This window comes from Lipophrys pholis (genome assembly GCF_963383615.2).
Source record: "Lipophrys pholis genome assembly, chromosome: 13".
In the NCBI taxonomy this organism is placed as follows: domain Eukaryota; kingdom Metazoa; phylum Chordata; class Actinopteri; order Blenniiformes; family Blenniidae; genus Lipophrys; species Lipophrys pholis.
This window is the reverse complement of record NC_137632.1, coordinates 28239127-28265285: the sequence shown is the minus strand read 5'-3', so window position 1 is coordinate 28265285 and position 26159 is coordinate 28239127. Positions and strand designations below refer to the sequence as shown.

Genomic DNA, 26159 nt, shown 5'->3' with positions numbered 1-26159 from the left:
TCAGCATCTTTATAAATAAGAGAGCGTAAGTCTTTAGAGTACCGACATCCGAGTTGTGTTTGTCTTCTTCTTCTCATCCAGAGTCCGATCGCTGAACCAACCAACATGTCTGATAACTCCTCTGCACCCACCTCCAACCGTTTGCCATACTGCTTCAATTCTGAAAACAGCGCGTTGCTTTCCAGTGCCCTCTTCGGTGCAAGACTCTGCACCAACACCCCCGTCTCCGTCCTCGTCCTCCTCCTGTGCTACCAGCAGTGGCGGCGGCGCCGCTCCTTCGCATCGATGAGCCACTCAGACGTCTTCGCCTTCCACCAGGCCCTCTTTCATATGATGAGCAACTTTGCATCAGTTCTGTTTCTCTGTGTTCAGCACACAGGGTGGGCGGCGTTGATCCAAGTGCCAATTTACATTTCCTCAATGGTTTTTCCCTCAGAGACGTGTCTCCACGTCCTGACCGGCGTGGAGCACTATGTGGCCGTCGTCCACCCTGTCACCTACCTGGGGCTGAGGCAGGCCGGGGGGGTCCGGATCAGAAACATCAGCGTCGGGTGTGTGTGGTTGCTGTGCTGCGGGTGGATCGGTGTTATACACGTTCATTACCCCCGTTTACCCTACATACCCTTTTTCTGCATTTTGGCCTTCTCTCTGGCTGCCGTCACGTTCTGCGGCCTTTCTGTTCTCTGCGTTCTGATTCGTCCAGGCCCGGGGGAAGTGGGCGGGGACAATCAGCACGCAGATCAGGTAAAGCTGAGAGCGTTCAACACCATCTCAACCATCATGGCCATTCAGCTGCTGTACTTTGTGGCGATGGTGGTGGCTCTGGCCGTGGAGCATTCCAGTGTGTTCAGTTACAGTACCGGGTGTTTCATCCTGACGTCGTGTACTGGGCTGGCTCTGATCAGCAGTTTGGTTTTACCCCTGCTTTATCTGCACCGAGTAGGAAAACTGCCCTGCTGCAGGGGAAACAACAGATAAAGACCAGGCCGCACACAGCTGTGTGACGGTTTGGTTCAACATTTGGGCAAAAGAAAACTAAGAGGAAATTAGAGTTCAGTTCTTCTTACGATGAACACAAATTTCAGGTGTTTGGAAACTTGTAAACAGATTTCTACCAACATTTTAGCATGACTCTAGTTGCCTTTTGATATCAGTTGTGTGAGCTCTGCTCAGCTCCGACCCTAATAAATCGTGTTTCTCTGCGTGTCTCTACACGCTTTCCCTTCTCTGCTGAGGAATCTTTTGAAAATTAAAACTTAAACGTCGTTTTCTTTTTCTTTTTGATTAAGGCACAGAATTATCAGTCTTGTGTAAGAAAATTAAAATGCAGTTTGGATGATTGATCATTAATTTTTATTCATGAATTTATTTATAAATGAAAAAGCATTTCTATTAATACATTTCAAATAAAAGTTTGATCCATATTCGCTTCCATACGCAGGAATGAATCTACAATCTTTAACCATTATTGAGAAGCTCAGTCGGTTGTTTTTACAAGCAGCTGTTGAAGATTTTACTTCCTGATGAGATCATAAACGCACCAGATTCTCCAGGAATCACGTGATTCTCTGTAAAACGCAGTGAGCTGAACGTTAAGTACTTATCGCTTACATCCACTCACACTTTCCTTTATTCACCACCTTCAATCTAAAAGCTCCTGACTTCTGCCTGCAGTGACTGTACGTGGCCAGTAGGTGGCATCACATTGAGATTCATTCGATTCAATGCAAAACAATAGAGTAAGTTCATCATTTCTATCAAAAACGGGTTAGAATATATTGATTCGGGGGATATGAACACAACAATCCAGGTAAAGGATCCAGCTCGGTGACCTGAAGCTCTCAGGTTCAGTCTGAATAACAGACCTGGCAGACCTATGACTGCTCCAAATACAGAAGGATGGGGCACTTCCTGCTTTAAAATGAAGTGTTTTAGCTTAATAATCACAGAACACATTAATTTCCTGATTAAAACAGTCTTATTTTGCAGAACACCGGTGTCACGTGGTGTTCAGGTTGAGACCACAGCACGAGGAAAGATTCTTGAAGAAGTCCAAATGAATTTCAATATTTTCAAATTCTCATTTTTTATTAGTATTTCACATATTTCACATGTTCTTCAACAGAACATTTTGCCTTTGTTAGTCATTCGTTTGTAAAGTCGCGTTAAATCTCCACAATACAGCCAAAACTATATATACAGTAAATAGTTCAGCAATGAGCAGGATGTGTGATGAAGACTGTATGAGATGTGACTAATAATGATGGAAAACAACCTCTCTGGTTTGAATACAATAGAATAGAATAGAATAGAATAGAATAGAATAGAATAGAATAGAATAGCCCTAACTGCAGCAGCAAGTTCGATGTGTCACAAAGTGATTTCCGTCCACACGAGCGGCTTTTATCAGGATTTACATCCATAACGTAAAAATATACTAAACTGTATCACGCATAACATAAGCGATATAAACTCTATAATTTCATCTCAATTGCGGTTTGGTTTACAAGTGCAAACAAGGAAAACAGTAAAGTCAAACAAAAACACTGTAAACATTATTTACACGCAAATAATATAAATAATATAAATAATATGCAGACGATGCTATGAGCTGCAAATCCTTGTTAAATCGTTATTTATTTATTTCTTTTGCATACAAGAAACATGAGACTTTCCCATAGATGCACCTTAGTTGTTACCGTGATTCACACAGTTTAGTATGTTTGTACGTTTTGTCTGTAAATCATAATAAAAGCAGCAGCGCGCGCTCCCCTGGACGAGGGTCCCGGTTCGGCACGACTCGCTGCTCCAGTTAAGAGAAACAAAGAGTCCGAAACAAAGACGCCCCCGGGCGACCTGCCAGCCCGTGTGATTCCTACCTGAGCACAGCCTCTTCGAGTAAAATGCTTCACTTCCTCCTGCGACGAGCCGCATTTAAAAAGCGAAAGTCAGAGCGCGAGGAGCGCACATGGTGGAGGCGGCTGACGGGCGAGGAGCGCAGAGCGGAGAAGCTTCCAGACCTCAGTCACGATCAACGGAGCCCGGGTAGGATTGAACGTGGATCACTGCTCAATGATTCCATCTCGCTGCTGGTCTAAACTTCACGTTTCTCCCCGGTGACCAGGACCAGGACCAGCGCGTGTTGCGTCTTTTACGCAGCGGCATCATGAGCCAGTGGAAGCAGATCCAGCAGCTGGAGGTGAGACTCCTGGAACATGTGGACTACCTGTATGACGACAACTTCCCCATGGACATCAGGCAGGGCCTGGCCAGCTGGATCGAGTCTCAGGACTGGTGAGTCCTGCTTTTTAATCATTATTATTATTATTATTTTATTTATAGCTGCAGGTTTAGATATGAGGCATGTGTCCAGGTCACTTCCCCTAAAATCCAGTTCATCAATAGAGAAACGACTAAGATCATTTATTCAGCCAGTCATTTGAAGAAATTGATGTTGGTGTATAGAAAACCATCCAAACTAGAAAGTACTGGGGAAAAAACACCCCTACAACTACAGTTGCATTGTTTTACAATTGCACTTGTACATAGTTGTTTTATTTATTTATTTATTTATTTCTCAGAAACTGTTGAGGAGCGCATTAACACGGAGCTGGACTCTACTGTCTCCCTGTGCAGAGTTCCAGGTGTTTTTACACAATGTTTACTACCAAGTCTCGTCTTGTTGATCCGTTTAAATGTTATACCTCCACTGTGTTCCACGTTCTTAGAGTTATAGTCGTTTTAATGCTGAATAAGATCGGAAAATTACTATAAACTGTAGTTTTTCATTTCCAGCACCAAAGATTTGAAACTGTCTGGAGATAAGAGAAAAAATTTATAGATTTCTTTCTATTCTATTTTTTTTTTTTTTAAGATTTCCAACATACATATACAGCACCATTTTAGAATTACTGAATATTTATGAATTATTCATATATAAAAATATACTGTATATCATAAAAGTCTTAGTTACTTTGTCGCTGCATTTAATTGTATCATCAATAGCCATTTATTTGTGTAGGACATATATACATATATATATATATATATATATATATAAAAGCTAGAAAAGTAGAACATGTTGTGTATGCAAATAGTACTTAAAGGGGAAAAGCTCCATATCTAATAAATACTCACATCAGTATCCTGCAAACAATCACACACCAACCTAAAAGTAATAGAAGAGAAACTGGTTGCACTATTAGATTTAGTTTTATTATACATGTTACCACCAGTAATTGATGATGGATGAGAAATGTGAAGACGAGCAGTTCTCCAGGTTACTACTTCATTGATAAAAGCGACAGTAGACCTGGATCCTGACGTCATGATGGCTGAGTGCCAGGCCCCTTTAAAGCCCACGGCTCGTCTCTGACCTGATTTCTTGCAGTTCACCGTCTCCACTGAAAATAAAACAAAAAACCCACAGCAGGAAATCTGTGACACCCGCAGCAGCACATTTAAAATGACAGTTTTACTCCCAGAGAAGATATGATCAGTCACACAAATACGAAGAAATGTGGCCGTAGCCCCCGGAGCGCCGCCTCTTCACCCACCGACGGTCGCAGGAGGAGGCCCAGCAGAGGCTGTACTTCCTCGGGAAGGTGAAACTCGCTCGCCTCCTTCTTCTGCCGATCAATTCTTAACTCGCGCTCAGCCATGCAGAGCCGAACAGGAAGGAGGCCGCAGTCCCTGCTAACAACCAAACATTTAATAACGTGCAGTGGTGGAATATTAATCAGAATTTTGGTCAATTTAATTGTAAAAAAAAAAAAAAAAAAAAAAAAGCCAATAATCTAACAACTTGCCAATCGCGTAATCCCATATTAGCTTTTAGTTTAATTTCAGTTGCGTTCACCCAAAGCAGCAAACAAGAAGATTATTACACAACCTGAACCGTCCAGCAGCAGAAAAAGGAATCGGCTGAAGCCTGTTCGATCCTCTACCTTTAAAGGATTACAAACAACCATCGCTAATCAAATATAAAACTAAACGACAGTTTAAGTTAGAAATCACTTTTGGGATAATCAGTAAATATCAAATTAACAATTCCCAAAATAACCTTTGATTATTTTACATCTTTAACTCTTTTTGAAAACACAGAGAGAAATACACCTGATCAGTTCATCATGAAGTCCAATCTGGAGCCTCACTCCCAATCCAGCTCTATTTATAATCCCAATCACTCTTTTCTGTCATTTCATTATTGGATCCAAGTTAGTTTTATGTATATTTCCACACAATATGTCATATAAGGCAGAAGAAGTGAACATTACAAGAAATGTAGACATTTGTTATTTATTAAGTCTCCGGTTCTGTAAAGAACAGAAATAGAGCGTTTTTGTTTTACGTGTTCTACGTGAGGCTTCAAACAAATTATTACTTATAATTGTTTTTACTCCTAAAGATGTAGTTTCATAAACCTTTTCAATTTCAACATTATTACATTTTTCCAATATTCCAAATTAACATGAGGAACTAATCCCACATTAAGAAAAACCTTTCAACATTTAATAATTGCAACCAGAATTCTGAGAATATATATTTTCTAAAAAGTATTTCTATTGCAGATTTAGTGCAGAAGTGCGTATAGTGGATCGGATCATTCATTGAAGATATAAACTAGGCAGCACTGTCTTTATTTTATTACATTATCAGTTATTACAATACCAGGTGTTACAGGCCTGAACATCACTTCAAGATACAAACTATTTCAAACTTCTATAAATACACACCCCCTCGTCTTGAAACGTAGTAATCTGCAAATCTTTTGAATTGAACTATTTATTATGTTTGTGTACTCGTGTTTTGCACTTATTCAGATATTCTAATGCACCATTGTTTCTTATCTATTTGATCAATTAAGTTACTTACTTTTTAATATTCAGCCTCAATCAGCCTCATTCTTTAACCTCTAGAGCATCACTGACCTGCGTTAAAGTACCTGTACATGATGCATGATTAATATTTTGTTAAGTTGCCGCAGGTTTTGACCGCCAGACTGTCTCGGTAGATTGAGAATAAAAGATTTTGCTGAAGCACAACCAGCTGGGAAGTCTGAGACACCAGCGTGACGGGTGCCCATCAGTCCTATGCTTCATAAACTCTCAAACGTTGCTGCCTTGCTGCTGTCACAGTGACTGCGGCCACTAGAGGGCGCCATAACCTACAGCGCCGCGTACCACGGAAGATGATAAAAATGCAATGAAACCCTTTGGGAAACTTAAAAGACGTGGCGCCGCGTGGGTTTCAGGGACACGGCGGTAAACGACGAGTCGATGGCCACGGTGCTTTTCACAAACCTGCTGTCCCAGCTGGAGAGGACGCGCTCGCAGGAGCAGAACTTCCTCCAAAGACACAACATGAAGATCATCCAGCAGCAGCTGCAGGTACGTTCACGACTCCCGTCACCTCCCAGCAAAGTGTGAGCGCCACTTTCTGCTGCTTTGCAGCTCCAGACTCACTTCTCGTCTCACTTCCTTGGCATCACAATAGTGTTGAATGAGCTGTCGCGCTGGGTTCAGTTCTGCAGCCGGTCCCCTGGGGGAGACGAGACACTCGCCTTTCAACTTATCAGTCCACTGCATCGAGCTCTCCAGTCACTCGAGGAGCTTCACGTCTATGAAAACCATGCACAGGTCATTTGTCAATGATCTGGTCTGCTCTTGGTCAGCAGGTCGTTATGAAGGAGAGCTGCTGCTCAATAGAGCCTTTTCTCCTCCCGCAATCCATTACATACTTGGTAGGGAGCAACAGTTGTGTGTGTGTGTGTGTGTGTGTGTGTGTGTGTGTGTGTGTGTGTGTGTGTGTGTGTGTGTGTGTGTGTGTGTGTGTGTGTGTGTGTGTGTGTGTGTGTGTGTGTGTGTGTGTTTTCCTTGTGACTGTTGATCTGTGCCTGCGTGAGGACATCAACCAAAGAGAACGCCAGACTCCATCCAGACCCCGACGTGCTACTGAAGGAAAATATTCTCATTTCAGACGTTGGTTCTGAGACGATGACATCACGTATGTGGTTCTGAGACGATGACATCACGTATGTGCTTAAAACGCTCGCCAGTGGTTGTGTTTTGCACAAGAACCAATGTGAGCGTCGCCGTCGGTGGCTGTTTGTAAAGCGCGTACAGTAAGGAGAAGTGGTATCTACGGTGGACGCGTACTGGAAGTGAAAGGGAAGTAGAATGTATGCACTGCACTCTCAAACTGAGCCGTGCTCGCGAGGCGCCGGCGCTCCTTTTCTGTTTTGGCGTCACTTGAGAGCTGTGTTGACTCTGCAGTCTCGGGCGCCGAATGACGACGCCGTTCACCGATATTCTTGTCGTACTGCGTCTTGTTGAAGCGCCTCCATGTGCAGGTTTGGTTTGAGGAGCGGATGTTTGGTTGAGGTCACATCGTCTTCACACGACCGCCACAGTCGATTCTGGAAAAGACACATATCTTTGCAGAACAGGCCCGCGGTGTTTCCTGTGTGTGTGTGTGTGTGTGTGTGTGTGTGTGTGTGTGTGTGTGTGTGAGAGAGGAAGTGTTACTCCTGTGCGGTATCACAGCGGAGTGTGTTTGCGGCTTGTTGTTGTTGTTCTGTGTCAGTTAACTTTGTGTCAGACAGACGTGAGAACGGCGTCCATGTTTGAATGGTTCTCCCCGGCTGTATGACCAGGGTCAACTGGTCATTAGGGGCAGGGGGGGCTAAGCGCCACCTGGTGTCATCAGATAGGACTGCATGCAAAGTCGATTATTAATTCTTAATTCTTAATTCTTAAGATTATCTACAATATTTTCTTGTCTGTGAATAAAACTTCTTATATATCACATAATTACTGAGGACTGTCCTCCCTGGTTCCTGGTCTCCTCTTCCTGCTTCAGGTGGTTTCCTCCTGATCCACGCTGATGGTGCATTAGTGTCGCTCGCCCCTCTCTCACCATGCAGTGTGTATTGCATTAGTGTAGCTCGCCCCTCTCTCACCATGCAGTGTGTATTGCATTAGTGTCGCTCGCCCCTCTCACACCATGCAGTGTGTATTGCATTAGTGTAGCTCGCCCCTCTCTCACCATGCAGTGTGTATGGCATTAGTGTAGCTCGCCCCTCTCTCACCATGCAGTGTGTATTGCATTAGTGTAGCTCGCCCCTCTCTCACCATACAGTGTGTATTGCATTAGTGTAGCTCGCCCCTCTCTCACCATGCAGTGTGTATTGCATTAGTGTAGCTCGCCCCTCTCTCACCATGCAGTGTGTATTGCATTAGTGTCGCTCGCCCCTCTCACACCATGCAGTGTGTATTGCATTAGTGTAGCTCGCCCCTCTCTCACCATGCAGTGTGTATGGCATTAGTGTAGCTCGCCCCTCTCTCACCATGCAGTGTGTATTGCATTAGTGTCGCTCGCCCCTCTCACACCATGCAGTGTGTATTGCATTAGTGTAGCTCGCCCCTCTCTCACCATGCAGTGTGTATTGCATTAGTGTCGCTCGCCCCTCTCTCACCATGCAGTGTGTATTGCATTAGTGTCGCTCGCCCCTCTCTCACCATGCAGTGTGTATTGCATTAGTGTCGCTCGCCCCTCTCACACCATGCAGTGTGTATTGCATTAGTGTAGCTCGCCCCTCTCTCACCATGCAGTGTGTATTGCATTAGTGTAGCTCGCCCCTCTCTCACCATGCAGTGTGTATTGCATTAGTGTAGCTCGCCCCTCTCTCACCATGCAGTGTGTATTGCATTAGTGTAGCTCGCCCCTCTCTCACCATGCAGTGTGTATTGCATTAGTGTCGCTCGCCCCTCTCTCACCATGCAGTGTGTATTGCATTAGTGTAGCTCGCCCCTCTCTCACCATGCAGTGTGTATTGCATTAGTGTCGCTCGCCCCTCTCTCACCATGCAGTGTGTATTGCATTAGTGTCGCTCGCCCCTCTCTCACCATGCAGTGTGTATTGCATTAGTGTCGCTCGCCCCTCTCACACCATGCAGTGTGTATTGCATTAGTGTAGCTCGCCCCTCTCTCACCATGCAGTGTGTATTGCATTAGTGTCGCTCGCCCCTCTCACACCATGCAGTGTGTATTGCATTAGTGTAGCTCGCCCCTCTCTCACCATGCAGTGTGTATTGCATTAGTGTAGCTCGCCCCTCTCTCACCATGCAGTGTGTATTGCATTAGTGTCGCTCGCCCCTCTCTCACCATGCAGTGTGTATTGCATTAGTGTCGCTCGCCCCTCTCTCACCATGCAGTGTGTATTGCATTAGTGTAGCTCGCCCCTCTCTCACTCATGATAAACTGAGTGACAAGTGACCGACAGTTTCTGAGAATCTTATCATTTTGCAGCTTTACTGGTGGTTGAGCTTCTGTCTTTGGAACAGCACGAGCAGGTTCGATGGGCTTTCTCCAAGGCTCAACGTTTTTACTGGATCAGCGCCTCTATGGTGGTTATAATGTTGTGGCTAAAAGGTGGTGCACACACACTTTACTATGGAATCCCGTGGAGTCACTCCACCTGAAATAAAATGTCGCCCCACCAAGTGTTTACATCTAGAAACGCCACAGGAAACCTCTAAAAGAAACGACACAGACGTCACTTCAGCGATGACAAAGTTGTTTTGACTTGGTGCGCCGTGCAAGACAGATTAGAGTTCGTTCTGAATAACGCAGGTTTCACTGAAAAGAGGAGTGTGTGATGCTGGTACATCACAGCGCAGCGTCCACGCTGAGAGTCATGAAAGTGTGTGTGTAGGTGTGTGTTTCGTGTGTCCTCAGTCATCGTCCCGGCAATGATGCAGGTGAAACTTTACTCACACTCGAAGGCGACGCAAAAAAAAAACAAAGTTCCACTTTTCCCCGGTGAAAAAAAAGTTTAAAGTACTTTCTCTAAGTGGTTCGACAGCCACCTTCCTCTTCACGTAAATCCCTGACGGGAGGCGGCGGGTGAGAGGACGGCGGCGGAAACTTTGTGGCTGATGCTCTTTTTGTTTTTTTTGCTGACTGGACTTCAGAAGGTTTCTGCAGCCGGGTTGGATCTGAAGCTAAATCATCAAGATGTTCCACTTTCAATGCAACGTTTCCCTTTGTGCTGATGAACGTACAGGAACACAAAGAAAGACAATAAGTGCAGTTTCAACACTTTGGCGTGTTGAATAATCCTCCCTGCTGCAAAATGAAGGAAACAAATCTGTGTTTTAATAAAACGTCGACGTTGCTGCTCCGGGTGCAAATCTCAATTTCGTCCACGTCATCCAAGATGTCTGAATGCGCCCGTACCGGGACGCCACGCGCTGTTCAACACCATTTAAAAAATAGATAAAAACCTTTGAAATCTGCAGTCCAATCCGAAACGAGGAGCGGAACTTGTTCTTGTGAAAAGATGAAACGGAGTCAAACTGTGGAAAGTCTTGGATTTAAAGAACTCCTCCACCGAGCTCCAGTTTAAAAGACAATTAAATCCCATGAGCCACAATATTTACCTTAAATGTCACTTTGATTTTGATTAAATCCGATTTGTCTGTGACCTGCAGGAAATATAGTCCTGATTTGATCCTGCTGTAAGTTCATGATTATAGAGCTGCAGATGTGAACATTCTGTAAACTGCTCATCAGTTCATTTTGTATTTCTTTCATTCTGCTTTTGTGTTTTGAAGCACGATGAGTTTTATCTTCTTTGTGCTCCTTTTCAATTATGTAAACATTCAATGGACTCATGAAATCGGAGAAAAAGAAATGAATTAAAAGAAAGAAAAAGCTCTTTGACGGTGTTTTAAAACACTAAAGAATAACTTTCACTAAAACAATCTGTTGTAAATGAAGGAGAAACTCTCATTTCTGTCATGACAAAAATTCCTTCTTGACTTCATACTTTGTAAAGTGGACCTGCGGGCCGCAGTGAACCGACCAGTGTTGGTCCAGAACGTTAAATTCAATCAGCATTAACATATATAACATATATAACATGTTATATAGACGTCACAACACACTGTTCACAACCACACAGACAGTGGTGAGGCTGCTGCCTTGTTCCAGTTCACATCATTATTATTATTATTATTATTATTATTAATTATCCCTACAGGTGAGGGAGGAGCTCAGTGTTTCCAGAGTTTTCATGTGCGAGCAGCCGCGGTGACACTAGTGGAGAACCGTCCGGTTGAGTCCAGTCCAGCCTCATTCCTTTGTAATTGTTTGAATGGAGCACTTCCAGGAAACGCCTGGTGGCGTTGCCAGCTCTCAGTCTGTGACGCTGATCTCCAGACGTCTTGTGCCAGGCGAGATAAACCGACACCGCGGACGCCGACGATCAACAAAGATGATTGAGAATCATCACTGTCTCGTGATCTCGTGATCTCGTGATCTCGTGATCTCGTGATCTCTGAACACTTTGTTTTGTCTTTGCGACCCCTCAGCTGAAATATTCCACCAACCCGGCCGTCATGGCCAGAGTGATCTCCACCTGCCTGAGGGAGGAGCGGCGGATCCTCTCCAGCGCCTGCATGCAGGAACAGGTTTGTGTTTTTGCTGACATGGTCGGGGAAAGTCCCGCCGCTTCGGGTAAATCTCCTGCACTGCCAGGAATACGTCACGCACCTCCCGCCCTGCCAAACGGCTTTTATCACTCCCAGGAAACTGTCTGCTGGCAGCAGCTTCTGCGTCTTCGCACTGATGTTTTCAGGCAGGGAGGAGGGCAAAGACCTCGAGTTTACAATTAAATTGTGTTTGGATTCATATTTAAGAAAAAAAAAAAAAAAAATGTTAAAGCTGGTTTCCCATTGGAAGGTGTGGGACTCTCTCTCTCTATATCTATATATCTATATAGATATATAGATATAGATATCAGATCCGTCAATAACGTGAAGTTCTTTTTTTCTTTTTTTCCAGGGTCCTCTGGAGAAAGCGCTTCAGGATTCTGAGACCTTCGAGAGACACAAAAACATGGACAACCGAGTGGGGATCATCCGAGGCAGCGTGCAGGTAAACGAGCCTGTACTGTCCCTGTACTGTCCCTGTACTGTCCCTGTACTGTCCCTGTACTTCCTGTAGCGAGCAGAGACAATCCTGCGTCTCACACTGAAAATGTCCGTCTGTCCCCAGCTGATGGACCAGGCTGTGAAGTACATCGAGGACATGCAGGACGACTTCGACTTCCGTTACAAGACGCTGCAGTCTCGAGGTGGGACTGGGGGGGACATTTTTAAAATGTCTGACTTTCTGACTCATTTTACAGTTATTTACAGTTACGGGCTGAGGACGATGTAGTTAGTATGTCAGGCCATGAGTTGGCGCTGTTGGTTGTTTTTGTGATGAAACACCACAATACGATAAGTAAAAAAAACAATTAAAAAAAAGGAAGAAACGAAACTACTGCAGTGTTTCAGCAAACCCGAGTTTTCGTCCAGATCCACAAAGATCGAGTCACAGCGTTTTCGAAAAGTTCCACCTTGGGAGTCGTTTTCAACAATTGTGGCTCCGAGCGCCGTTGTCGTGTGAAAGGACAACCAACACTCAATAAAGGTTTTTGCTTTTCAACTTAAAAGCGTTGGCGTGTAAACGGGGCCTTCGATCACAGTTACTAGTTACTCACTTTTAGAAAAGGTAGTGAGATTACCTAATAGTTACTGAAACGAAAAACTTGACCGTTGGGTTTTCTCGAGTGTTTTTAACCTTTGATTGCCTTCAAGGTCTATAACTTTCCCCGGTTATTTAAAGTGGCTCCTCTTTCAGTCCTTCCTGTTGCTCGGCGGTGTCAAACAGGAGTTCGGTGACGTGGTGACCGAGCTGCAGCAAAGGAGTTCAGGCAAACTTTTGTAACGTGTGTTGCAGACTCGTCGGACAGAAACTCTGACTCGATGAAAAAAGAAGTGACGAAGCTCCAGGAAATGCTCAACGGGCTGGACTTCAAGAGGAAGGTGAGCCGTGTTGAGGCTTCACACGTTCTCACACGTTTCACTTCTTCACGCGCAAAAAACGTGAAGAACGTACAAAACCGCTTGTCGCGTAGGAGATCCTGTCAAAGATGGACGTGGTGATCAAAGAGATCAATGACCTGATGACCTCCCAGCTCAGCCCCGAGCTGCTGGACTGGAAGCGCCGGCAGCAGGTCGCCGCCATCGGGGGTCCGATGCTGACCGGCCTGGAACAGCTGCAGAACTGGTAACCAAACATCTGTTCCCCCTCGGCGCCGCCAAGACTCCAGTCTACTGCAAACCTCACTGCAGGCCAGCGGCGGCTGGCGGCGAAGGGCTCATGTCGGCTCGCCATTATTATTTCAGTCAGTGGAAAATTGATTTAAATGCGGCGTGTTTATTAACCACATGACAACAATCTGGCCTTTTTTCCATTGAGAGAGCCCCCTAGTGGTGAAACATTAGTAAGTAAGTTGAGTTTATTTATAAAGCGCTTCTCACAGATAAAAATCACAAAGTGTTGTACATAGAATGGGTGCAGTAAAAACAGAACATATACATTTCATAAAATACAGTAAAAGGGAGAAGTATTTAGCTAAAAGCTTTCTTAAATAAAAACGTCTTCAAGTGCATTTTAAAAGAGCTTGGGAATCGAGCATGCAGAGGGACAGGGGGGGCAAGTCGTTCCATAGCTGGGGGGGGCTACAGCCTGAAAGGACCGGTCCCCCCGGGTTTTACATTATAGCTTTTTTAAACAGCTGGTGAATAGAGAGCCCCCTAGTGGTGAAACATTATAGTTCTTTTAAACAGCTGGTGAATAGAGAGCCCCCTAGTGGTGAAACATTATAGTTCTTTCAAACAGCTGGTGAATAGAGAGACTTATTAAGGCTCGTTTATTAACATACTTGTAAAGAAATACAAGCAGAAGATCCATTAATCTTAAATTCTGAACACATTTCTGTTTGTGTGAATTTAAAAATAGCTGTGATGGAGAAAGTTGAACCTGACCTGCAGCTTCGGTGAATTAAAAGAGAAGTGACCGAGTTAATAATCAGTCAATAATCAATTAAGAAATCCTCTCTTTTATTGAAGATTATCTGTAGAAAATGAAGCGGATGTAGTCCCCGGCTTGTTCAGCTGGTAGAGCGTCAGACTCTCAATCTCAAGGTAGAGGGTTCAGGTCCCACGCCGGGCACCACCTTCCTGTGGGCTCTCCACCTGCAGGAAGGTTCTAATGGGTCAATGTGATCTGGGTGACGGTGCTCAGACTGACACCCCCACCACCAGGAAACGGATGAGAGAAGATGGATGGATGAAGCGAATACAGCTCAAGGCCCATTGTTAGTTTGTTGGCATAAATACGTTTCGACAGAATTACAGTATATTCATAGATTTAATTTTCATTTTAAAAACCCTCTCCTCCACAGGGTTTTATTAGGATGATGACGCTGACCTTTATGTGTCAAACCACTGAGGCGGTTTTCGATTATTATTAGTCACTTCTGACGCATTCTTCATCACTCGACCTGCACACTCTGAACTGTGTGGGTTTACTGATTCCATCGAAAACAGATTGAGTTCTTCTGAATCCCCAGTAAACACGATTCAGTCAACTCGTCCTTTCGTCAGATGTTTTAGCAGATTAATATTCGAGAGCTTCATTCGTTGTGTGTTTGCTGAAATTTGTGCTTCTTCTTCCTCTTTTGTGTTACTGAGGCCAGTCTCAATGCTAGAGTGTCTCACAGCACCATCTTGTGGTACGATGTGGAAGTACAATGTTGTACGAGATGAGGCTAGTGGGTTAGTCAGTTAAGCTCCATAAACAGCTGTATATGTGTATTTCCATTAAATACACAATATTTAAGGTGGATTTAGATCATTTTTTTCTTGATTTCACAAAACAACAGCTTAGAGTCATCAGTTAACGGAAAACACGCACATTTTTTTTAAATATTCCGTTTATTTCTGACATGTGGGGTACACAACAACACAAAAATAAAATCAACAAACACAACAGAGCAATGCAAACAACAACAAAAGTAACCCATAACTAAATAAATAATGGCCCGACATATCCGAAAAGGAGTCGGAAGAAACAAAGCGTATTTACTCCTTATTCAACTCAACCAACAATCATTCGTACCCCTGTATTTTCTTTATATATATATATATATTTCTGAGGAAACGGAAACAAAGTCCATGAACGTACAGAAATCTTACTGTGTTTATGTGCAGCATTTAAATATTTCAAAGTTTAATTCACTTTTTTCAGTTATTAATCATTTACCCCCCCCCCCCCCCCCATCTTCCTCCTCCTCCTCTTCCTCCAGGTTCACCCTGACCGCTCAGAGTCTCTTCCAGATCAAGCGTCAGCTGGACAAACTGGGGGAGCTGGTGGTGAAGGTCACCTATGAGAGTGACCCCATACCACTGCAGAAGCCTCAGATGGAAGAACGAGTTAAATATCTCATCTACCACCTCATCAAGAGGTACACACACACACACACACACACACACACACACACACACACACACACACACAGTCTGAACGCTCTTTGGCAGGCGAGCCAGTCAGTCATGGTGAATGATGGGAGGTGTGGTATCTCCTCAGCTCCTTTGTGGTGGAGAAGCAGCCCTGCATGCCCACGCACCCTCAGAAGCCCCTCATCATCAAGACGGGGGTGCAGTTCACCACCAAAGCCAGGTGAGCGCCCACCCGTTTTCAGGTCCTCCCTCCGCCGCGTGCGGCCTCCATATTTGATGCCGTCATGAACTTCCTGTGAGCATTTTTTTAACAACGTTCTGACTCTTCGCAGACTCCTGGTCAAACTCCCAGAGGTGGACTATCAGCTGAAAGTCAAAGCAACGTTCGACAAGTAAAACCTAAAAAAAATTATAAATCAAACAATTGCAATTTTCTATGTGTTCTGAGCCACATTGTTTTAATACTGTGTGTGTGTGTGTGTGTGTGTGTGTGTGTGTGTGTGTGTGTGTGTGTGTGTGTGTGTGTGTGTGTGTGTGTGTGTGTGTGTGTGTGTGTGTGTGTGTAGGGAACTCCCCCCGGGCAGAATGTGAGTATGAACACACAGGATGTGCTGCTGCTCTTTACTGTGACTGGCTGCAGGGAGGCACGACTTTAGACTGCGTTACAGACGTGCTTGTTTCCAAGCTGCAATCAGTTTCACAGCATAAGAAGAAGTTAAAACAACCGGATGTCGATGGTTTTATTCCTCTTCCTCGCTACAGCGTTTTACAACCGGAGCTGCTTGTAAAAAAAAAAAAAAAAAGGCCAGAATTGTTTTCTCCAAACACAAATTTAAATGGATATTCAGGCTATTTTCTTAAGAAATGGTTTCTGTGTGGTACTTTATTTTAACTTCTTAACGCCGTGTTCAGATGAAGTGACGGAGCTGCAGTGTTGCACCGAGTTGTTTCCGGCTGTGGTCTTCACTGGGCCGGACTGGTAAAATAGCGCCAGAATAACCTTTAAAGTTAAACGTTAAGTGTTGTTCTTTGTTGCAGTGCAGAGTACACGTGATGAAAATGTCACGAAAACCAAATAATTACCAATGAAAATTACTAAACACTCTCAACATAAAGCCAATTACAATTAAACCTTCTGGTGCAAAACACAGTGAAGTTCTCCTATAGCTGCTGCATTATGGGTGTTTTTATAAACTCACCCTCCATCGTTTCACCTCCTCCTCCTGTTCACCTCCTCCTCCTGTTCTCCTCCTCTTCCTCCTCCTCCTGTTCACCTCCTGTCCTCCAGCTGTTCACCTCCTCCTCCTCCTCCTGTCCTCCTCCTCCTCCTGTCCTCCTCCTCCTCCTGTTCACCTCCTCCTCCTGTTCACCTCCTGTCCTCCAGCTGTTCTCCTCCTCCTCCTCCTGTCCTCCTCCTCCTCCTGTCCTCCTCCTCCTCCTGTCCTCCTCCTCCTCCTGTCCTCCTCCTCCTCCTGTTCACCTCCTCCTCCTGTTCACCTCCTGTCCTCCAGCTGTTCTCCTCCTCCTCCTCCTGTCCTCCTCCTCCTCCTGTTCACCTCCTGTCCTCCAGCTGTTCACCTCCTCCTCCTCCTGTTCTCCTCCTCCTCCTGTTCACCTCCTGTCCTCCAGCTGTTCACCTCCTCCTCCTCCTGTTCTCCTCCTCCTCCTGTCCTCCTCCTCCTCCTCCTGTTCACCTCCTCCTCCTGTTCACCTCCTGTCCTCCAGCTGTTCTCCTCCTCCTCCTCCTGTCCTCCTCCTCCTCCTGTTCTCCTCCTCCTCCTGTTTTCCTCCTCCTCCTGTTTTCCTCCTCCTTCTCCTCCTCCTTCTCCTGGTCTCCTCCTCCTCCTCCTGTTCACCTCCTCCTCCTGTCCTCCTCCTCCTCCTGTTCTCCTCCTCCTCCTGTTTTCCTCCTCCTCCTCCTCCTCCTGTTTTCCTCCTCCTCCTCCTCCTCCTCCTGTTTTCCTCCTCCTCCTCCTGTTCACCTCCTCCTCCTGTTCATCTCCTCCTCCTCCTCCTGTTCTCCTCCTCCTCCTGTTCTCCTCCTGTTCACCTCCTCCTCCTGTTCACCTCCTGTTCCTCCTGTTCTCCTCCTCCTCCTGGTCTGGTCGCTCCAGAAACCTTCAGTATTCTAAGTTTCTAGCTCCTCCTTGATTTTCCTCCATTTGAATATTGGATCATAGGAGCTACATTCAGAATCTGCTGTGTCTGTGTGACGCTGGACTGGCTCCGCCCACACATGCCCATCTTGGGTAGAGGAGGAAGTACTTCCTCTCGTGGTGCAATGTGCCAGAGCAGAGCTGCCTAATTGTGGGAGGAGTCAAAGGGAGGGCCTACCTTGATTGGGATTGGCTAAACCCCCGATGACACTATATAGGGTTTGATCTCTGATTGGCTGGTTGGAGCAACACACTTGTTTTTTCACCTCTTGTTCTCCTCAGAAGTCGTCAGTTCTTCATCCTGACCAACAACACCAAGGTTATGGACATCGAGGACTTTTCCAACGGCTGCCTCTCGGTGGAGTTCAGACACCTGGTAAGACAACAACCACTACCAATCACTGATGCTCATTAGAATGATGAAGCTCCTCTGTGCTTCCTTCTCCTCCCCGATTCCCCTCGAGTGTTGCCAGCTGTGCCTCATTTCTCTGTGTGTTTCAAGTGTTTTTCTTCTTTTGAATGGAAAAATTTGAATTCATGTGTTTGTCTCACAGCAGCTTAAAGAGAAGAAGTACATCAACGGCACCAAAGGGAACGAGGTGAGCAATAAAACTGGAGGGAGAAATAGAAGTGTGTGTGTGTGTGTGTGTGTGTGTGTGTGTGTGTGTGTGTGTGTGTGTGTGTGTGTGTGTGTGTGTGTGTGTGTGTGTGTGTGTGTGTGTGTGTGTGTGTGTGTCGGACTCATGAGTGTGTGTTGTGTGGTCCTCAGGGTCTGCTCTCGGTGACAGAGGAGCTTCACTCCCTCAGTTTCGAGGCCAGCTTCACGGTTCAGGGCCTCACCATCGACCTGGAGGTCAGCAGAGCCGCACGCTTCCCGTCACGGTGGAGTCATTCTGCTGGGGTTTAGCTCACTGTGTGTGTGTGTGTGTGTGTGTGTGTGTGTGTGTGTGTGTGTGTGTGTGTGTGTACTTTCTTCCAGACGTGTTCTCTGCCACTGGTGGTGATTTCCAACGTGTGCCAGTTGCCTGGAGGCTGGGCCTCCGTCATGTGGTACAACCTCCTGACCGATGAGCCCCGGGTGAGCAGATACTCAATAACAACAATAATAACTTAATGATAACTCAACAATAACAATAATAACTCAACAATAACAATAATAACTTAAGAATAACTCAATAACAACAATAATAACTCAATACCAACAATAATAACTCAATAACAACAATAATAACTTAACAATAACAACTCAATAACAACAATAATAACTTAATGATAACTCAACAATAATAACTTAATAATAACTCAAGAATAACAATAATAACTTAACAATAACAACTCAATAACAACTCAATAACAACAATAATAACTTAATGATAACTCAACAATAACAATAATAACTTAAGAATAACTCAATAACAACAATAATAACTTAACAATAACAACTCAATAACAACAATAATAACTTAATAACTCAAGAATAACAATAATAACTCCATAATAACAATAATAACTCAATAGTAACAATAACAACTGAATAACAACAATAATAACTCAATAATAACAATAACAACGGAATAACAACAATAATAACTCAATAACAACAATAATAACTGAATAACAACAATAATAACTCAGTAATAACTCAATAATAACTCAATAATAAGCTGCTCCACTGCATTAACTACGAGTGCGGACTTGGTGAGGCTCATGAATGAAGAGTGATTACTGGTTTTAGAAAGAGAGTTTGGTGGAGTGTTGAATTATGAATTATGTGGCTCAGAACACAAACGTAAACCATTTTATCCATCTTCTACACACCAGAATCCCAGATAATCTGCCGTTTCAGAGCCACTAAATAAACCTGTTTTGTAACTGTGGGATTGAACCAGAGTATCTGGAGGAAGAGCTCATGCACACATGGAAAACATACCAAACAAACCTCACGCAGAAAATGACCAATAAATCATTGAGGGCTCACTTTAACTAAGAACGGCTCTAGAACCACTTTCTACTGGATTATTGAATTGTTTGTGCATAAAATGTAACATACAGAATAGCAGTAAATTAACCTCATAATTATTTTATCAATTTAGTTTTCAAATGCTTGTTGTTGTTGTTGTTAATAATAATAATAATGATAATAATGATAATAATAATAATAATACATTTATTTGGATTTTCTACATGTGCATACAAAATAAAATATATGTTAATCATTTTGATGATGTATAAAAAAAACCTGAGGACGACACAAAAAAAGTCACAAGTAAGACTTATGCTCCTCATTAAAAAGATAAATAATTATAGAAAAGCTCATTAAAATTATGAAATAGTGACAATATAGTAAACAATTAAAAACACAAAATTGCACAAAAGTACGGTATACATTTAGAATAGAAAGATAAATACAAGTTCTACCTATACAAATCTATTTCACAAAATTATTTATCACAAATGTTTGTATAGATCCAAACTAATTATTACAGACCGATTAATCATAAAAAGAATAGAACAAAATGAAAAGACAAATATAAACTATACATCACAATTTAGTTGAAGTATATGGAAATAATGAAGTAGTTTAGTTAGTATTATTATTAGAAATCATAATAATAATAACAATAATAATAATAATGATAATCAGGAAAATAAAAAAGACCTAAAATTTGAAATTCTTTAAGAAGTGCTGACTCAGCCTGACCCTGCGTCCCTGAACATTCAACCCGTTGATGTTCTGGGTCCACAGAACCTGGCGTTCTTCGGGAATCCGCCTCGGGCCAACTGGTCGCAGCTCTCGGAGGTCCTCAGCTGGCAGTTCTCCACCTTCGCCGGACGAGGACTGAACAAGGAGCAGCTGTGCATGCTGGGAGAGAAGCTGCTCGGTACCCGCCCACAACCTTAAACGGACTCGACATTTTTTTAACGCTGACGTGCTTCTTAAACACCTTCATTGTGTTTTTCCTTCATTCGTTTCTTTAATCTTCGATGTTCCTGTAGGAAAGTCAGATGCTGATCAGACAGCAGGATTATTGACCAGGCGTGTGTCTTTGGCTGGACACAATAAAAGGAAGGACTCTCTAAAATGTTCATTTTGACTTTCATTGGACGTCAGGAAGCCAGTTGTCCTCACGCAGTGCAGCACATCTGCTTCTCATACAGTCCATCAGGCTCTTCAATGAGCCACGTTGCTGGATATTGACCCTGGAACCAGCAGATGGCGCTAGTGCAACTTCACGGATTCCTACTGCCGTCGAACCCAAGTGAAGAAGAAGTAGAAGGGGGAACAGTCATCAGGGACGAAAAAGCTTCTTGAGAGAGAGAGAGAGAGAGAGAGAGAGAGAGAAACGGCCATCAGGGACAAAAAAGCTTCTGATAAGAGAGGGGGAAACAATCATCAGGGACGAAAAAGCTTCTGATAAGAGAGGGGGGACCGTCATCAGGGACGAAAAAAGCTTCTGATAAGAGATGGGGAAACAATCATCAGGGACGAAAAAGCTTCTGATAAGACAGAGGGGGGAAACAGTCATCAGGGACGAAAAAGCTTATGATAAGAGCGAGAGAGGGAAACAGTCATCAGGGAAGATGAGAGCGGTGGGAAACCATGTAGATAGAACCAGCAGATGGCGCTAGTGCAACTTCACGGATGCAAACTGCCGTCAAACCCAGAAGAAGAAGAAGGACTGGGACGTTTTCAGCTTCCAGGAAGAGAACGAGTGAATCCCGAAAGAGTGAGACGTCTGGGACATCGTGCTGTGAGATAAAACTGCACATTTTAGAGTTCTTCCTTTTATTTTGGCGAGCCTTGCACGCCTGCTGTCTGATCAGCATCTCGATCTGTGAGCCGGATGGATTAACTCTGCAGAGTGGACGTGCTCACTAACACACATTTAGACACAGTAGTATCTGCTCTATACTTAGTATTTGTTAGATATTTAGGATAGGGATGGAGTACTTCAAGTCTTCATGTCTCTGCAGGACAACACAGTTCCTGTGGCGACTATCAAGTGTCCTGGTCCAAGTTTTCCAAGGTAAAATGTCCTAAAGTCTCCCAGGTCGACACACTATTTTACAGTATTTTGTACCGTCTCAGCTGGATGGAACCGGATTGAAGTACTGATTGTATTTCCTCCCATGTGTCCCGCCGCCGTCCAGGAGAACATTCCCGGGAAGCAGTTCAGTTTCTGGATGTGGCTGGACTCCATCCTGGAGCTCATCAAGAAGCACCTGATGCCCGTGTGGAATGAGAAGTAAGCCCCCGTCTGTCCTGCGTTACCCCAAACATCAACAACCAGAGCTGAGACATGGAGGCTTTTCTCCGTCACAATATTTAAAAGATGAATTATCATTATTGTTCCAGACGTGTCAGAACGAGTACACGACACAGAAACACACCAAAGTAAAGAAAGTAGTTTTATGTGTTTATCATGATGTGTTTTCATTCCTAACAATCGTCTCGGGGAAAAAATGAAGAATCCATCAGAGACAAAGACCGTGAGAGTCACGGCGCCGGGGTAACTGTTCCTCCTTTTTGTCCCGTCCCCCCCCCCCCCCCCCCCCCCCGTGGTGCAGCTACATTCTGGGCTTTGTCAGCAAAGAGATGGAGCGGGTGCTGCTGAAGGACCGGGAGCCCGGAACCTTCCTGCTGCGCTTCAGCGAGAGTCACCTGGGGGGAATCACCTTCACCTGGGTGGAGCGCGGCATCGCCGGTCAGCACACACACACACACACACACACACACACACACACACACACACACACACACACACACACACACACACACACACACACACACACACACACACACACACACACACACACACACACACGCATCAGAACGCATCACTAGCATCTAAAACATTAAATAATTAAATGTCCAACTGAAACATGCTGAAGTACATTGTGCACCATGAAGTACCTGCAACGTGTACCTTTACTAAAGTACATTCTGGCGAGGTTCAAGGTTTTGTCATGAGAGCGAGGGCTTGTGGGTAATGGTCTGTCAGTTGGGGGAGGGGCAACAATCTGTCTGGATGCAGGATAAAACAACATTGACCTAAATTAAGAAAAATGTTAAATAAATATATTTATTTTTTTCCTTCTTCATTTATTTGTATGTATATATATGTATGTATGTATATATATATATATATATATATATATATATATATATATATATATATATATATATATATATATATATATATATATATATTTATGAATGAAGAAATGAAAAATAAATAAATAAATTTTTTCAATAATAAAGATGTAAAGCGGTAGAATTAAAATAGCTATACTACCATATACCCCCTTTTCAAACACATAATATTGTCAGATTGGCGTGTGTCCAGTAATCTCAGAATGAATCAAATCTAATCTAAACGAGTAATCCCGTTTGTTTCTCTTGTTTCTTTCTTTAAGTTTCATGTTCGTAAATAAATAAATTTAATATTTGACCTTTTAGCAAAGCACAGTCCAGCAGGCGTAAACATTCTGAATTATTATTATCTTAATCTCTGGGATTGAATATCTGACTCCAGAATGACCGTTAACCTGTTCATTGATCTGGTCTCACTTCACCTTCACTTTCCCACCAGGCGACGTGAAGTTCAACTCGGTGGAGCCGTACACTAAAAACCGTCTGAGCGCGCTGCCGTTCGCCGACATCATACGAGATTACAAGGTGATCTCGGACGGGGTCGTCCCCGAAAACCCGCTGAAGTTCCTGTACCCCGACGTCCCCAAGGACGAGGCCTTCGGCCGGCTGTACAACAGCCAGCCCAGCAAAGGTCAGCCAGAGGACGTCTGCGGCCCGTCGGTGTTTCAACACTCACGTCTCACTCACTTGGTGTCTTTGACTTTTCCAGCTTATCCCTACATTCCGTCCACTCTGATCCCAATCTCTGAGCTCCGGTGAGTCCTGCTCCGGACACTCTGCTTCTATAGAACTCTATTCACTGGATTGGCTCTTCTGTCTCCTAACTGGACCTGTTCTCCGGCGTAGCTCCAGCATGCACACCTCGCCGCCGCCCTGTCAGTCCCCGGAGCCCCCGATGACCCCCGGAGAGTTCAACATGCTCAACGAGACCCTCTGCTTCGACATCGACAGCGTGAGTCTAATCCAAGCTCAAATCACGTTCTCTCTTCTTGCAGATAAGAGCTGATCAATAAGATCATGTTCATTATACTGACCTCGTACTGCAGTTCACAGCCTACATGTTCCCTAATCCCACAGCCTACGTTTTCCCTAATCCCACAGCCTACATGCTCCCTAATCCCACAGCCTACATGTTCTCCAATCCTACAGCCTACATGTTCCCTAATCCCACAGCCTACGTTTTCCCTAATCCCACAGCCTACATGTTCTCTAATCCTACAGCCTACATGTTCCCTAATCCCACAGCCTACATTTTCCCTAATCCCACAGCCTACATGTTCTCTAATCCTACAGCCTACATGTTCCCTAATCCCACAGCCTACATTTTCCCTAATCCCACAGCCTACATGTTCTCTAATCCTACAGCCTACATGTTCCCTAATCCCACAGCCTCCATGTTCCCTAATCCCACAGCCTCCGTGTTCCCTAATCCCACAGCCTGCATGCTCCCTACACCCACAGCCTGCATGCTCCCTAATCCCAAAACCTACATGTTCCCTAATCCCCCAATAAATGGTTGTAAACTGGTTGTTTACTTTATCACCATCCCTGCATCCAGATTTCATTCTGCTTTGCTTCTCTGATGTAGATTGTCTGTCTATCTATCTTCATCTATATTTCTCTATCTATATATCTCTATATCTGTATTTATCTATACATATCTTTATATATTCTATAACTATCTGTCTATCTATGCAAATGTATAATTAACATGTTTAATATTTGAGATTTTCATCACCATCAGGAAGAAGTATTGAATTATTCAGTGTTTGGTCTTAGTTTCAAATATATATTCATATATGTTAGTTTATTTAGCTGGAGAAAGATGTATATCGTAGAGGGGAGAAGAGTCCTTGTAGCGGACGTGGGCGTCATCAGGGCGTCAACAGGGCATCAGCAGGGCGTCGTCAGGGCGTCAACAGGGCGTCAGCAGGACGTCATCAGGGCGTCAGCAGGGCATCAACAGGGCATCAGCAGGGCGTCGTCAGGGCGTCATCAGGGTGTCATCAGGGCGTCGTCAGAGCGTCAACAGGGCGTCAGCAGGACGTCATCAAGGTGTCATCAGGGCGTCATCAGGGTGTCATCAGGGTGTCATCAGGGCGTCATCAGGGCGTCATCAGGGCGTCATCAGGGTGTCATCAGGGCGTCGTCAGAGCGTCAACAGGGCGTCAGCAGGACGTCATCAGGGCGTCAGCAGGGCATCATCAAGGTGTCATCAGGGCGTCATCAGGGTGTCATCAGGGTGTCATCAGGGCGTCATCAGGGCGTCATCAGGGCGTCATCAGGAAACCCTCAGAGCAAGCTGCTGTTCTCGTGGTCTTTATTTCTCCTGTTTAATGTGTGTTTGTTCCCTTGAGGCTCTGGAGCTCCGTCACTAATCCCACTGACCTTCTGTCCTGGCAGATGACGCCGCCATATTCAGAGTGAACCTGAGAGCTTCAGGTCACCGAGCTGGACCCTTTACCTGCCTTGTTGGTTTAATAATCCCGGAAGCGATATATTCTGACCCGTTTTTGATAGAAATGATGAATTTATTACTCTTTTGTTTTGTTTTGAATCTCAGCTGTATATAAATCAATAAAAAATCCTTTTTCTGGATGCAGATTGTGTGGCGATGTTGTGTTTTGTCTCCTGTTTGAATAAAGAGAATAAATGATTCATGGGTACGTGAAAGTGGTGTGATGCCACCTACTGGTCATGTAGAGTCACTGCAGGAGCTTTTAGATTGAAGGTGGTGAGAGAAGGGGAAGTGTGAGTGGATGTAAGCGATGTGTACTTAATGTTCACTGCTTTTTACAGAGAATCACGTGATTCCTGGAGAATCTGGTGCGTTTATGATCTCACCAGGAAGTAAAATCTCCAACAGCTGCTTGTACAAACAACCGACTGAACTTTTCAATAATGGTTAAAGATTGTAGATTTATTCCCGCGGTCTTCATCAGGCAATTCTAAAGGGCAATAATTAGATTAAAATCTGTGATCGAGACACTGTGGATTCAGTGTTTGAGTGTGTCGAGTTTTTTTAATTAAACTTGTTGTACATATGATTTTCAGAAAGCTTCAGAGAGCAAATACAGAGGAACTAAAGAGCCGCAGGCCTCGTAGCTCCATCCAGACACACGGCAGCGATCCACAAGGAAAGATTTTTTAAAATGATTTATTTTATGTGAAAATATTAAAGAACAAACAGAATGAATAAAAAACAAAAAAGAGACACTCATACAAATACATTAAAACAAGGCAATTTAAAATAGACATGAAGAATAAAGTGAAACCTTAACTAACAACATAATACAAAAAGCAGTTTTTTATTAATCCAAGATGGAAACATCTTTAAATAAAACGGTGAAAAATCGTTATTATTATTTTTGCCCCAGGATGCATCTTTAAAAGTCACTTTGAAATCAGGCTTTTCTTTGCAAATTTAAACTTCTTGGAGTTTTATAATTAAATATAAACTTTTTCCCACAATGTAAATAACCCTCTATCTACA

At 44.0% G+C, this 26159-nt stretch overlaps 1 protein-coding gene across 2 annotated transcripts; it reads left to right on the top strand.

Annotated features, from left to right (window-relative positions):
* Positions 1 to 2930: 2930 nt before the first annotated feature.
* Positions 2931 to 25264, top strand: stat4 (signal transducer and activator of transcription 4). Of its 2 annotated transcripts, none has more exons than XM_080478714.1 (24): positions 2931 to 3045; positions 3125 to 3294; positions 6254 to 6389; positions 11375 to 11473; positions 11847 to 11939; positions 12060 to 12138; positions 12789 to 12874; positions 12967 to 13118; positions 15202 to 15360; positions 15483 to 15575; positions 15688 to 15747; positions 15922 to 15942; positions 17797 to 17887; positions 18066 to 18110; positions 18281 to 18364; positions 18491 to 18589; positions 20258 to 20393; positions 21487 to 21539; positions 21664 to 21758; positions 22081 to 22217; positions 23106 to 23297; positions 23376 to 23421; positions 23513 to 23618; positions 25070 to 25264. In XM_080478714.1, exons 2-24 carry the CDS (start codon positions 3167 to 3169, stop codon positions 25091 to 25093), a joined length of 2214 nt encoding a protein of 737 aa, XP_080334840.1. In that variant the 5' UTR covers positions 2931 to 3045; positions 3125 to 3166; the 3' UTR covers positions 25094 to 25264. The 2 variants fall into 2 exon arrangements, with proteins under 2 accessions (XP_080334840.1, XP_080334839.1); XM_080478713.1 differs by having other exon boundaries at positions 17794 to 17887.
* The last annotated feature ends 895 nt before the right edge of the window (positions 25265 to 26159 follow it).